Source organism: Limulus polyphemus, unplaced genomic scaffold, assembly GCF_000517525.1.
Source record: "Limulus polyphemus unplaced genomic scaffold, Limulus_polyphemus-2.1.2 Scaffold10319, whole genome shotgun sequence".
NCBI lineage: Eukaryota > Metazoa > Arthropoda > Merostomata > Xiphosura > Limulidae > Limulus > Limulus polyphemus.
The window spans coordinates 4,301-17,526 of NW_013675929.1; the positions used below are offsets into that span (position 1 = coordinate 4,301).

The window sequence follows — 13,226 nt, forward strand, 5'->3', positions numbered from 1 at the left end:
TGCACTTTTGAACAAGTTTGTTTTATTGAAGCAAGCGTCGTCCCTGCTTTCCTGATCTTTAATTTTTATACTTCCTTTCGCCTGGATGTTTTTAAGCACAAAGTTATGCAATGAGCTATCTATGCTTTTGCCACTGCAGGGAATTCTCTTCTGCACCCACGTATGATTCAAGCAATTTAATATGTTAGTCATGAATAAACTTTGAGGAGAATTCTCCAAGTAGTTTTTAAATAACTATAAAGTATATTGTATGTAACACAATATCCAAGACACAGTAATGTAATGCTCAAAGTCAACAACTGTTTAATGTGGCAGATGTAAGAAATTTCATTGTCTGTATCAGGTTGATGATGTAGCACCAGGCTGTACTACACGTTTTCCGTTTCTTTTAGTTTTAAAGTTCCCCAATATTTTTTTTCACCTCTTTAATTCTCAAGGTTGGAACGTAGCATTGCCCATGCAAGTTTCTAACTTTAACTTTTCCCAGGAGTTAACTGGGTCAAGTACCTTTTTGTCCAATTCTCTTCACAGGATGGTTTAATGCAATAGAGGATTGTGTGGTATTTTATGTGAAGGTTTGCTAGAAGGAGCTGCTAATGATGATGATGTAATAATGTAGAAGATTCACCTAATGTCTAGAGACAAGGGCACATTATTTATAAACATGAGTAACGAGTTCAGTGTTACAAGTGAAATTTATTGAATCTATTTAGTAACTCGAACAATCTGTGAGAAAATTCTATAAGCAAGTTTATTTGTGAGTTAGGTATACTTACCATTAGTTTCAGAATTTCTGTTGATATGTGCACATGGACCTACTACTACGAGTAAAAGTAGCCTGTAGTGAATGTTAAAGAAGAAATAAGCTAAACTGTTATTGTTACTTTGACTGGATTTTGTAATTTCTTTTTATCAGATAATCCAAAAGAACCCACCCAACAACAGAACACATTACAACACTATATTTATTTTGCTATTAAATAACACAAAAATTGTAAATAAGATGAGTGTTCTAGTTTCTGTAATTTACAAATATCTAAGTTTCGTTTGTTTGCTACAAAGCAACTTGTTTGCAGTTTGATTTCAAACTTCAATTAACTCTTAAATTTACAATCAATGATTGACAAATTCTGATTAAAGAAAAGTATGTATCATTAGAACTCATTTAAACAATAATCAAAAGAAATTTATGTTGTACCTGGAAAGCATCTTTCTTTCTGATAAAATGTCAATAATTATATCAAAAATAAAATACAACTTTTAAAGGAGAATTTACTAATTAAGTCTTTCAATTTTACAATACATTAGTTCAAGAAAATCATAATTTGTAACATCATACATGTCATATAACAAAAATGAAGAACTTTGTAAATTCCTAAAGAGGCTTTTATGATTACGCTTTTGTTTTACATATTTTGAAAGTCTACAAAGTCAGTTCACATCCTAATTTACTTTATAATTTAGACGATACATGCAGTGCCTCAGTAGAAGCTACAAAAAATATATAAAAATTTATAGTGAAAAATATAACAGTGTACATTGCTTATTTACAATGTCAGAATAACCTAAGAGCTTTGTAAGTAACGTTATGTTTGTATCATTAATTTATACTGGTCCAAAATTGGTCTATATTGCATTTACTATCTTGTAAAGACGAAAAATGTTAAATCTTTGCTCCTCAAAGCTTGAAATTATGAATTAAATCATTATATCCAAAAGGATGTCACAATGTTCTTGTTAATTTAGGAAACAAGATATTTATGAGCTTCCTGAGATATGTCACAGGGACTTCAAAACTGGACTACTTATGGTAAGTCTGTATAACCTTAAAATAAATCTGTTTCACCATATTGAGGCTTTATACTCGGAACTGCATGTTTATGTTCTCACGAAAACTATCATTTAACTGGGCTGAAGTAAAATCTTATTTATAATAAATTTTACATCAGAATTAGTAAATTACAGGTTAAGGAATTAATTAGCACCATTAGTAATTTGAATCACTTATACTTTAGTGTTATCTTTACACATATCTTATGCATAAATTAAAACAGAACAATTAGAACAAGTCAAAATTAGAAAGATGGACATGAATCAGGCAAAACGTTTTGAAGTGAAACCATGTGAACCCAATCCAGTCTTCTGCTATTGATGGCTAATTTTCTCAAGCACCCCTTAAAGTTGTCTCGAATCTGGAGAGATCCTTTAGGTGCACTCTCTGAAAAACACAGAAATATTTCATGTTAAAATCCTTCATGACAAAGCAATTAGAAATAAACAACAGAAAACTGTTTTCAAGAAAACATACATAAAAAGTGTCAAATGAAAGTAACTTAACAAACTTCTTTATGATAACAGCAAATAAACATACCATGAAAACCTCTGATGCAGGGATGACAGTAAAAATAACTTGGGTTTTTTTATGACAGAGTATAAACTACGTATCAGATGTCTAACATCAGTTATTCAGGGTTTTATGACAGAGTATAAACTACACACAAGACATCCTGCAGCAGCTATTCAAGGTTTTATGACAAATATAAAAACATATCCAGTGGACCGTTACTACCAATTATTTTGGGTTTTATGAGAGCAATCTAAGAGTCCATAAAAGATCTTTTTTACACAGATTATAGTGAGAATTACTTGCCAAAGAGATACATATATCAGGCAGCCCAGAGGAAAGTGGTAGTAACTCACTGTTTTATTATATACTGGTGAGGTTAATGTAGAAACATTCCAAGATGCGTATTGAAAATTTCAAATAAACATACCAGGAAGACCTCCGATATACAAAGGATGGCGAGAATGATTTAAGATTGGACTACTTTTTCCAAAGCCAGACACTAAGTCTTCCATGTCCACCTTTAAGGTGACAACATTTTCAATGTATTCGACTGTCACCTGATGCCACATGCTGTCACACAGGTCATACTTTGACATGGAGGACTTGATAGCTTGGACTGTTTCTTCCTTCCTTCCAGCAGTCACTGAAACTATTACCTAACGAGAAGAAGAGCAACTAGTTCAGAGAAAAGGTAATACTTCTTTATATCACTCATTAGAAACATGTAATATGAAAAATAATTTAACTGATCAAACTTAGAATATAAAATATAAGAGGCAATTATCCATACGAATTGAAAGATAACTAGGTCAGTAACAAAAAAAGTGTTCATATAAATCACCTGTTAGAAAAACTATTATAAAAAATAAATTAAATATTCAAATTTAAGAAAGAAATTGTAAGAAACAATTACCCATACAAGCTGAAGGACAATTAGGCCAGAAAAAGTAGCTTTCTTGTAACACTTGTTTTTAAAATATAATACTAAAAATAAATTAAGTAATCAAATTCAAAATATAAATGTCATGAAATCATTGAAAGAATGGATCAATTTTGTGACCACAGTCAACTAATTTTTTAATATTTTACACTTGTTTCCATTTGATTACAAAAAATATAACACAGTAATAAATTAAAAAAAACAATTAACTCCAAACATTTCAGTATCATTCATTTATATAGAATGTACCGAAAAATTATGGACAAAGACGTTTGAAAATTAATGCTATAGACCCATCAGCCTTGAAAAAAAAAATCAGCTCATAATAACAATCAAGTACAACAAAATGTATAATTCCACAAATGGGAAGGCTCTGATGGAGATATCTGCTACAATTTAACACGTTGCACTAACCTTTCCATTATGAAGCTCTATGCTGAAGGAAATTGCTCCAGTCCCATCACTAAGGCTCACCAGAACACCATTTAACTGTGTGGTCTTGAACTCCAGGTTGACATATAAACTGTCTCCAATGTTAAAATTGTCATCTACAGAAAAAATCAAAAACAGTTGTAAAGTTTCACAAAGATGTACTGCATTTAACCAAAGGAAAAGCAATAACTTTGTGAAAGTGTCATGATATAAAAGACTGTCTGGTTTAGATATTATTGATTAATTTATTTTTGTGAGTGAATATTTTATTATTGTTTAGTTTTTGTTATAACAAGAGTTAAAAGCAGACGATTGTAGAAAGTTTTGTTAATAATTCATTGATGTTGAGAATATTGAATGTCACGTGTAATATACTGACATCGAGAATATAGAAGGCAGACAGACTTTAAGGTGATAAAAGTATAAATAGTGTGAGATGAGCAGGAAGCAGCAGACAGACAGATAGAAGCAGATAGATAATAGCAAAAGAGAATAAAGTTCGAGTGAAGTTAAGTATGGTAGAAATGATAGGCCTAATGTTTCATATGTTAGAGTGAAACTAACAGTAGAAAAGAAGATTAGAAAAATAATTTTATTCAGCTAAAGCATGATTTTAAAGTAACTGAATCAGCCTGAGTGCACTTTGACAAAAGGAACAGAGGATCTTCAAAAGAAAGAAGACCAAACAATTACCGTAACTAAGCGAATCACAGTGAATAGTAGTGCGATAGAAATAGAGAAGATAGTTTAACTTGTCAACTGAAGTTCTAAAGTAATTGAATAGGCTTAAGTTGATATTTGACAAGAAGGAAAGAACTACATACATAGTATTTATGATATGTCCATAATATCCATAGTGTTGAAGAATTTATTATACGTTAGTTAACTTGTTCTGAATATATATACATATATATTATTTTGAAAACAAGTGAAGTGTGTGCTGTTTATTCATCGTTGAATTTATCATTAACAAATCACAGACTGTAGAAGAATCCTAAGCCCAACAACAACATAGCATATGTATTTATAGTATTAAGAAATATAACTAAAAGCCATTTTATTTTGACAATTTGCAAAAGAGAAGAATCTATATTTTTAAATTCTGACAGAAAGTAAGAAAATATTTATGTGTAACATAATGAAAAACTTTTAGTTTTATACACACTTTATCATCTCCTTCAGTATTTATTCAATTATTCTTCCTTTTTTTCAATCTTCTTCTTCAGTAGCTCTTCAGTTAAGTCTCCCTTATCTCGTATTCTTCTTCAGTAGTTCTTTAGATAGATAGTTTCCCTTGTTTAGTCTTGATGTTTAGTTCTTCAGTTATTTTCCTTTACTTCTTCTTCAGTAGTTCTTTAAATGGCATACCATGTGTAATCTTCTTCTTTGGTAGTACTTCTGACAGTCTTCTTCTTTGGTAGTTCTACTGACAGTCTTCTTCTTCTTTGGTAGTTCTACTGATTGTTGTATTCTTCTTTGGTAGTTCTACTGAAAATCTTCTTCTTCTTTGGTAGTTCTACTGACAGTCTTTTTATTTGGTAGTTCTACTGACAGTCTTCTTCTTTGGTAGTTCTTCTGATAGTCTTCTTCTTTGGTAGTTCTACTAACAGTCTTTTAATTTGGTAGTTCTACTGACAGTCTTCTTTGGTAGTTCTTCTGATAGTCTTCTTCTTTGGTAGTTCTACTGACAATCTTCTTCTTTGGTAGTTCTACTGACAGTCTTCTTCTTTGGTAGTTCTACTGATAGTCTTCTTCTTTGATAGTTCTACTGACATTCTTCTTTGGTAGTTCTACTGATTGTTGTATTCTTCTTTGGTAGTTCTACTGACAATCTTCTTCTTTGGTAGTTCTACTGACAGTCTTCTTCTTTGGTAGTTCTACTGAAAATCTTCTTCTTTGGTAGTTCTACTGACAGTCTTCTTCTTTGGTAGTTCTTCTGATAGTCTTCTTCTTTGGTAGTTCTACTAACAGTCTTTTAATTTGGTAGTTCTACTGACAGTCTTCTTTGGTAGTTCTTCTGATAGTCTTCTTCTTTGGTAGTTCTACTGACAATCTTCTTCTTTGGTAGTTCTTCTGATAGTCTTCTTCTTTGGTAGTTCTACTAACAATCTTCTTCTTTGGTAGTTCTACTGACAATCTTCTTCTTTGGTAGTTCTACTGATAGTCTTCTTTGGTAGTTCTACTGACAATCTTCTTCTTTGGTAGTTCTACTGATAGTCTTCTTCTTTGGTAGTTCTACTGACAATCTTCTTCTTTGGTAGTTCTTCTGATAGTCTTCTTCTTTGGTAGTTCTACTGACAATCTTCTTCTTTGGTAGTTCTACTGACAATCTTCTTCTTTGGTAGTTCTACTGACAGTCTTCTTCTTTGGTAGTTCTACTGAAAATCTTCTTCTTTGGTAGTTCTACTGACATTCTTCTTCTTTCTGAACAACTACTGAATAAGAAGATTAAAGAAGGAAGGCATATGATTGAATAACCAGTAAAACATGGAAGGCTAAGTGAAGAGCTATTGAAGAAGAGAGACTATCAGAAGAACTACCAAAGAAGAAGACTATCAGTAGAACTACCAAAGAAGAAGACTATCAGAAGAACTACCAAAGAAGAAGATTGTCAGTAGAACTACCAAAGAAGAAGACTATCAGTAGAACTACCAAAGAAGAAGATTGTCAGTAGAACTACCAAAGATAAAGACTATCAGAAGAACTACCAAAGAAGAAGACTGTCAGTAGAACTACCAAAGAAGAAGACTGTCAGTAGAACTACCAAAGAAGAAGATTGTCAGTAGAACTACCAAAGAAGAAGACTATCAGAAGAACTACCAAAGAAGAAGACTGTCAGTAGAACTACCAAAGAAGAAGACTGTCAGTAGAACTACCAAAGAAGAAGATTTTCAGTAGAACTACCTTAACTGAACGACCACTAAATAAGATGATTTTACAAGAAAGGTTAAACTGAATAAAGACATTAAACAAGAAAGGTTAACTGAACAACCACTGACTAAAGACATTAAACAAGAAAAGTTAACTGAACGACCACTAAATAAGATGGTTTTACAAGAAAGGTTAACTGAACAACTACAGACTAAAGACATTAAACAAGAAAAGCTTGTAAAATCATCTTATTTAGTGGTCGTTCAGTTAACTTTTCGTTTTTAATGTCTTTAGTCAGTAGTTGTTCAGTTAACCTTGCTTGTAAAATCATCTTATTTAGTGGTCGTTCAGTTAACCTTTCTTGTTTAATGTCTTTAGTCAGTGGTTGTTCAGTTAACCTTTCTTGTTTAATGTCTTTAGTCAGTAGTTGTTCAGTTAACCTTTCTTGTTTAATCTTTTTATAAAGTATTTCTTCTAACATGGGATTTTTTCATGTTAATAATATATTTTTATAACAACCTTACAACTGCTTTGTTGCAGACACCTTCAGTGTGGTAACCTAAAGTATGTTAAGTAAACTAGTAATGAGGAAAGATCCTACATAATTATGATTTCATCTTTTTGTTCTCAAATATACTTACCATAAATGGCATAGGCATCTCCACCAAAGTAAGCTCCTGGTTCAATCCGGGCCAAACACTGACCAATAGCTTGAGCTGGTTTTCCAGCAGCTAGGTCAAGATATTTGTTGTTAATGTGAAGGTTGCGAATGCATCCTTTAAGACTGTCTTTAACCTAGAAGCAATCAAAGTATGTTAACACAGTAAGACAGCAATGAACAAAGCTATTTAATGTTGACTGTTATAAAAGATTTTAATGTATCTTTTAAAATCCTCTTACCTTGAAATAAAAACTACATATTGTAAAGAGCAATGAGCAAAACTATTTACAGATATAAAAGTTTTGAATATCTTTTAAAACTCTTCTTACACTCAACTGAATAAAGTTTATAGTGTGAACTTTAACAGAGCTATGAAAGCAATGAACAAAGGTTTTTAACACAAGATTTTTGAATGTATCTTTTAAAATTCACCTCAACCTGGACCGAACAAACTATACATTTGAACTTTAACAGTGCAATGAATAAAGGTGTTAATGTTTAACATATGGTTTTGGGGTGTATTGTTTAAAACTCTCCTTAACCTGAAACGAACAAACTACATGTAGTAAAATTCAACAGATCAATGAACAAAGATGCAAATGTTTGACAAGATTTGATGGCTCCCATAACAAAGTCCTTAACCATAGAAACAAAAGGTGTATTGTGAGCATTAGTAGAGCTACATAAAAATTTCAAAAGTCCATGTCACACAAGCAAAGACAGTCTAGAACAAGAGTTTAAAATATAATTTTACCCTTACACCAAGAAAATACACAGAAGTTTAATTCAATTCCACAGTAGTCTTCAAAGAGCACTATTTACTCTCTGTTTTTTTAATAGAAAAGTACAATAAGCCACTAACGACAGCTTTACGTATAATGTTACACCAATTACAAAACATTAATAACTATTTGGTAATAAGCACTTACCAATCTTTCTTCTAAACTCATTTGCCTGGATACGCCACCAATGTAAGTAAGTGACCGAACCCTCAACTTCTGGCGAACTTTCATTGATTGAGTTTCTTCATTATCAATAGTGAGGTAGAGTTTTCGTTTTGACTTATTAATCACAACCTACCAAAAAAATAACAACCAATCAGCAGCAAACCCTTTACATCAGAAATTATTTTCGAAAGGAATCACGTGAAGTCACTTAGAACCTACTGCCATAAATCCAATAACAGAAAACATTTACTAAAAATAAATTAGAGAGAAATAGCCATCAGTAGAATAATGGATTCCCTTGACTCTTTTTGTTTCAGTGTTTTGATAAACATGGTGTGTGTGTGTGTGTGTGCATTTTGTGACTATAATTGTACAGAAAGCACAAGTATATTTTCTGTAATGGTAACCTTGGTCTTTAACTTTTTAACCTCAAAATCAGTAGAGTTAGTCCCCAGCCCCAAGGGATATGAGCTGTGAAGTTTGACCTTTAACTTTTTTTTTTTGGTGGCTTATAAATATGGTATGTATGTGTTTGTAACTTGTGGTTATATCAAGACACATGATAGTGTGTCTTGTGGCAAAAAAAAAACAACCTGCAGGACACCGTGTGTTATTTACAGGAGTGATAGTTTAGCAATTTTCCATCTTCAGCAGGTTGCAATGTGGTAATCCAAACTAACACACATTTTCAGTAGATGTGCTCTAGTGGACACTTACTTCACAAACCAAATTTCAAGGCAATCCATTAAGAAATACCTAAGATATAACATTTCCAATTTTTATTGAGTTTCTTTCTTTCTTTATTTTTCCTTTGCACCAAAAGTATGGAAACTTTATTTGGTAGAAAAACATACTTAACTTTTATGGATTTTTTTTCAAATTTGATACAATGATAGATCATTACAACCTACAATTATGAATCTCATTTGGTGTAAATATTAGCAACATGTGCAAAGTTATTAAACAAAAACCATTCAAATTTAACGAAACTTTTTGCACACACCTAAGCAAAAAGTCATGTGAGCTATTGGTTTAACATTTTTACTACAGCTTCACCTGAGAGTTGAAGTGGAAGTTTTTAATGTTTGTCATTTGGATTAAATACAATTGATTTAGAGCAGCAAAACTATAAGGTGAAAGGTCGTACAGATACATAAGTATTGGTTAGGCCAAGCAAACTAGATAAGCAATTTCTAGCTCAAGTTTTGAAAAGAATCATACAGATGAACAGTTATAATTTGTTATAATGATGCTTGATACGGCTGTACCGATTGCATGGGGGTGATGACAAGAAACTGTTAATCTAAATTCCATGGCGTTAGTATAAAGGAAGCTATTAACACTGTTTTAGAGAGAAAAACTATCATCTTATATTTTAAAGAATCTGGTTGGTTCTGTAAAGTAAAGGTCTGTTCTGAACAATAGGGTTGCAATCCTAAAGCTAATGTTGGTTACTATCAAGTATTACTTTCTTACTTGCTGTGGTTTGTTGGTGTGTATTGCCAAAGTCATAATATCTAATGAAAAATCGCCGTAGGTGGCAAAAAAGGATATTATGTTTTACCTAACTTAATGTCCAAAGTTGAACAAAAAATGTGGACTGGTTGGTTAATGAATGAATATTTGATGTAAAATTCTTATCAATACTATAAGTGTAACTACAAGTTTGGCTGCCAATTTTGATTTCATTCCTTTAAGTCCCACACTCAATCCTCTTTTGGTCGCATCTTTTTTCACACCTAAGGTATTTTTCATTAGATTTCTTTTGCAAAGACACCATATGCCTATTTTTTTTTAAATGGTGACCTTGACCTTTTAATCCCAAAAGAAATAGGGTTCTTAATCAGCCTCAAGGGCAATGATCTGTAAAGTTTGATTAAAAGCTGTTGTTTAGAGCTTAGTTATCAAGTAAAAAGTAATGTCTACATACAGACAATGTTATAGCTGTATTCCCCGAACCTTTAGTGTCAGTTGGGGGAATAAAATTCAGTATAGACATTCTACTCAAAAAAAATAGTTAATATGAGCTATTACATGTATTTAGTGCAACATAATAAATATAATAATTATAACTGAAACCAATGGTATTATTTCATAACAACCCAAAAAAATATTTTTTCTTATATTTCTACTAAACCATAAAAAGATAATCAATCAAAATAATTCTCCTAAAACTCATATTCATGGTTTAAAACAGGAACTAAATGATGTCACCTAACCAAATAAATCTCATGTTATGAATATATTTAATTTTATAAAATATTGTGCTGCCATCTAGTGACAATTGCTAGGCCACAATAAAACCAGTTTGGCTACAAAAGTTTTGTATGTAGACTTAATTTTGATATGTTTATGTATTCAAATAATGGCTCTAATGTGGACCCCTTTAAAAATTTTAAAAATTGGATATCATTTCCTACATAATGTTTTACCTCCATGGTATATTTTCAGCATTCCAAGGTGTTTACAAGAGACCAGTATTTTCATTTGGATATGACACTGTAATCACACACACCTTTCCAAATGTGTAATGTAACTGTTATGTTCAAATACAAATATTGCGTATACAGTAAAAATACACTGGCACCAGAGTTAAAGTCTATTTCAAATTACCAGCCAAGCCAACAAAATAGTCGAGTTTTTTTTTTTTCTTTCTTTCTTTTTTATAGCATTGTAACAGAGTTCATTGGCTTTCTTTTTTGTCTACATGGTCTTCCAATGTAGCAAACACATTTTGCATATCTGATTCTCTGAAAAATATTAAAAAGTGAAAAGCCAGCCTTTCTCAGTTTTCCAGTTACATTTCCAAGCAGGATTTTCTTTCTTCAACCAATTTTATTTTTAATACCCATGTTGATGGTTGTCATGTCTGACTTTCTTTCAATAATAGCCTTCCTAATAGTTGCCATTGTAGCTAAAAGCTTGAATCCAACCAAGAACTACTCATTTAAAACACTTCCCAGTTACACCAGCAGTGATTAGCTGGTTTGTCATAGTATCATAGTTAAAATTAGTAAAACTCCTGGATAAAAACCATATATTCACTATATTTTTTTTTATCAGAATGCTCATAAAAGGCCAAAATACAAAAAAGATGTTATTTTCAATGTTTTCAGGGACTATTAGCATCCTTAATTTCAAGTTGAAATAGTTACTTGGTTTTGGAAGTCACCACAATAAACTTTCTCATGCTATACCATTACTTATGTCACTGTGTTTGCAACAACTTAAAAGTTGTTCCGTTATTGTAGCACGATCCTGGTTAGTTTTTAAACTTATAACACAGTAACTCGGTTGTAATAATTTCCTAACACCTGATTCAAAAAACTACTTACTTTGTGCCACTGCCCATCATCCAAATCTCCATGACTAGCAAGTCTTCGGTTCTTTTTATCGAACACATCAACAACAACAGCTCCTCCACGAAGCATGACAGCAAAGTGATAGTTCTTCTTTCGACCATTGTGTACATACAGGAATAGTCCATTGCGATAGTATGTACGGAAGTCAAATAAAACTTTAAACCTATGATATAAAAAGAAAACATAAAACATTTCTATTAAAGCTGTGAGACTTATAAAAGTTAGACATTTCAATTTTGTAATTTAATTATATCTATTCAATGATGAATTCCTAATAACTTAGTGGTTTTTTTTTCATTATTGAATTTTTTTTTTCGTTCTAAAATTTATTATCTGTTTTTGATTCAATCTATATTTGGCATATGGACATATTTAACCTGAGTCATATTTCATTATATTGGCTGTTTTCAGCTATTTTATCTTATTCTCAAAATGTGTAGTTTCATAAAATTTGAAACTAAAACTTTGCCAGTAATAATAATAAAAAAAAGGAACATATTATATCCAGTTTAAGTTGCATTTCTAATGCAAAACATGTTTAAAGGCTGTGCACAATTTATTTCATTGTTTCAGAAATTTCATGCAAAACTACACAAAAATCTGTTTATATAATTTTGAGCTTATAGACTAAAGAAAAAAGTAGCCAGTCAACATCACCCACTGTTGACTATTTAACCACTACTTCCTTCTCATCAAATAGATTTCACCATCACTCTTATAAGCAATGGCCTCAAAGTGCAAAGCAGATCTTTGCAGCAACTAACTGCAGAACATGAGTCATCAAATTCACAGTCTGAGCATGCTAGCCACTAGGTCAAGCCCAGCCTCTCTGAACAATTTCTACAATTCATGTCATTTCTATTGCACACATAAAATCATCAATATTATCAAAGTTTCTTTGAATTTCCTATAAATTATTAATGTAATCTTTAGTGCCTACAGCAAATAATGTCTAATTTAATATTACCTGTTATGTTATAGAATTGTAAGTCATGGATTAAAAAATGCCTATGCTGACAATATATTAGCTTTAAATAAGGTACACTTTCTGAAATTGTATTATTTGTCATATGAATATATGTTTGAACCCTTCACTGTAGATTCCAAATTTTAAAAACTAAGAGTTCAACACTAATTTGACATCAAGTGCATACTTACAATCAAAGGTAACAACATCAAAATAAAGAAAAATTATCTAGCTTGATATGCTCTTTGATAGATTATCCATCAGAAAATTTTAAGAAAGATACGGCCAAGTTCTCAACTCACTTTTTTCTAAATGTTTTTCTTTTTACTCTCAAGAGCGTATAGCTTTCAAGGGCATTTCCAAATTTTGCTGCACGCTTCTCAATAGAATAGTCTCCCATATCTGCACACTGCTTCGTGGCCTGAGAAAGAAGTGGGAAGTCTGTTATGGGCTTGGTTACATTCTCTTCTTCACTGTGATCAATTCCTACTCTTTCAAATCGAATAGGGTTGTTGAATGGAAATAATCTGGAAATGCCAATTATAGATTATAGTTTGACAAGATATGATATAGACTATCATCAGTAGAACTTTTGATGTCATGTTTCTTCATCATGTACAATTATAGATTATAGTTTGACAAGATATGATATAGACTATCATCAGTAGAACTTTTTGATGTCATGTTTCTTTGTCATGT

General features: G+C 31.5%; 1 protein-coding gene across 2 annotated transcripts; it reads right to left on the minus strand.

Annotated features, from left to right (window-relative positions):
• Window positions 1–947: 947 nt before the first annotated feature.
• Window positions 948–13,082, minus strand: LOC106476336 (laminin subunit alpha-1-like). 2 transcript variants are annotated; one of them, XM_022380233.1, is made up of 7 exons: window positions 12,830–13,082; window positions 11,534–11,723; window positions 8,181–8,327; window positions 7,232–7,385; window positions 3,702–3,835; window positions 2,775–3,003; window positions 948–2,218 (listed from the first exon to the last, which is right to left on the minus strand). In XM_022380233.1, the coding sequence occupies exons 1-7, from the start codon at window positions 12,925–12,927 to the stop codon at window positions 2,076–2,078; spliced, it is 1,095 nt and encodes a 364-aa protein (XP_022235941.1). In that variant the 5' UTR covers window positions 12,928–13,082; the 3' UTR covers window positions 948–2,075. The 2 variants fall into 2 exon arrangements, with proteins under 2 accessions (XP_022235941.1, XP_022235942.1); XM_022380234.1 differs by having other exon boundaries at window positions 12,826–12,894.
• Between the last annotated feature and the right edge of the window lie 144 nt (window positions 13,083–13,226).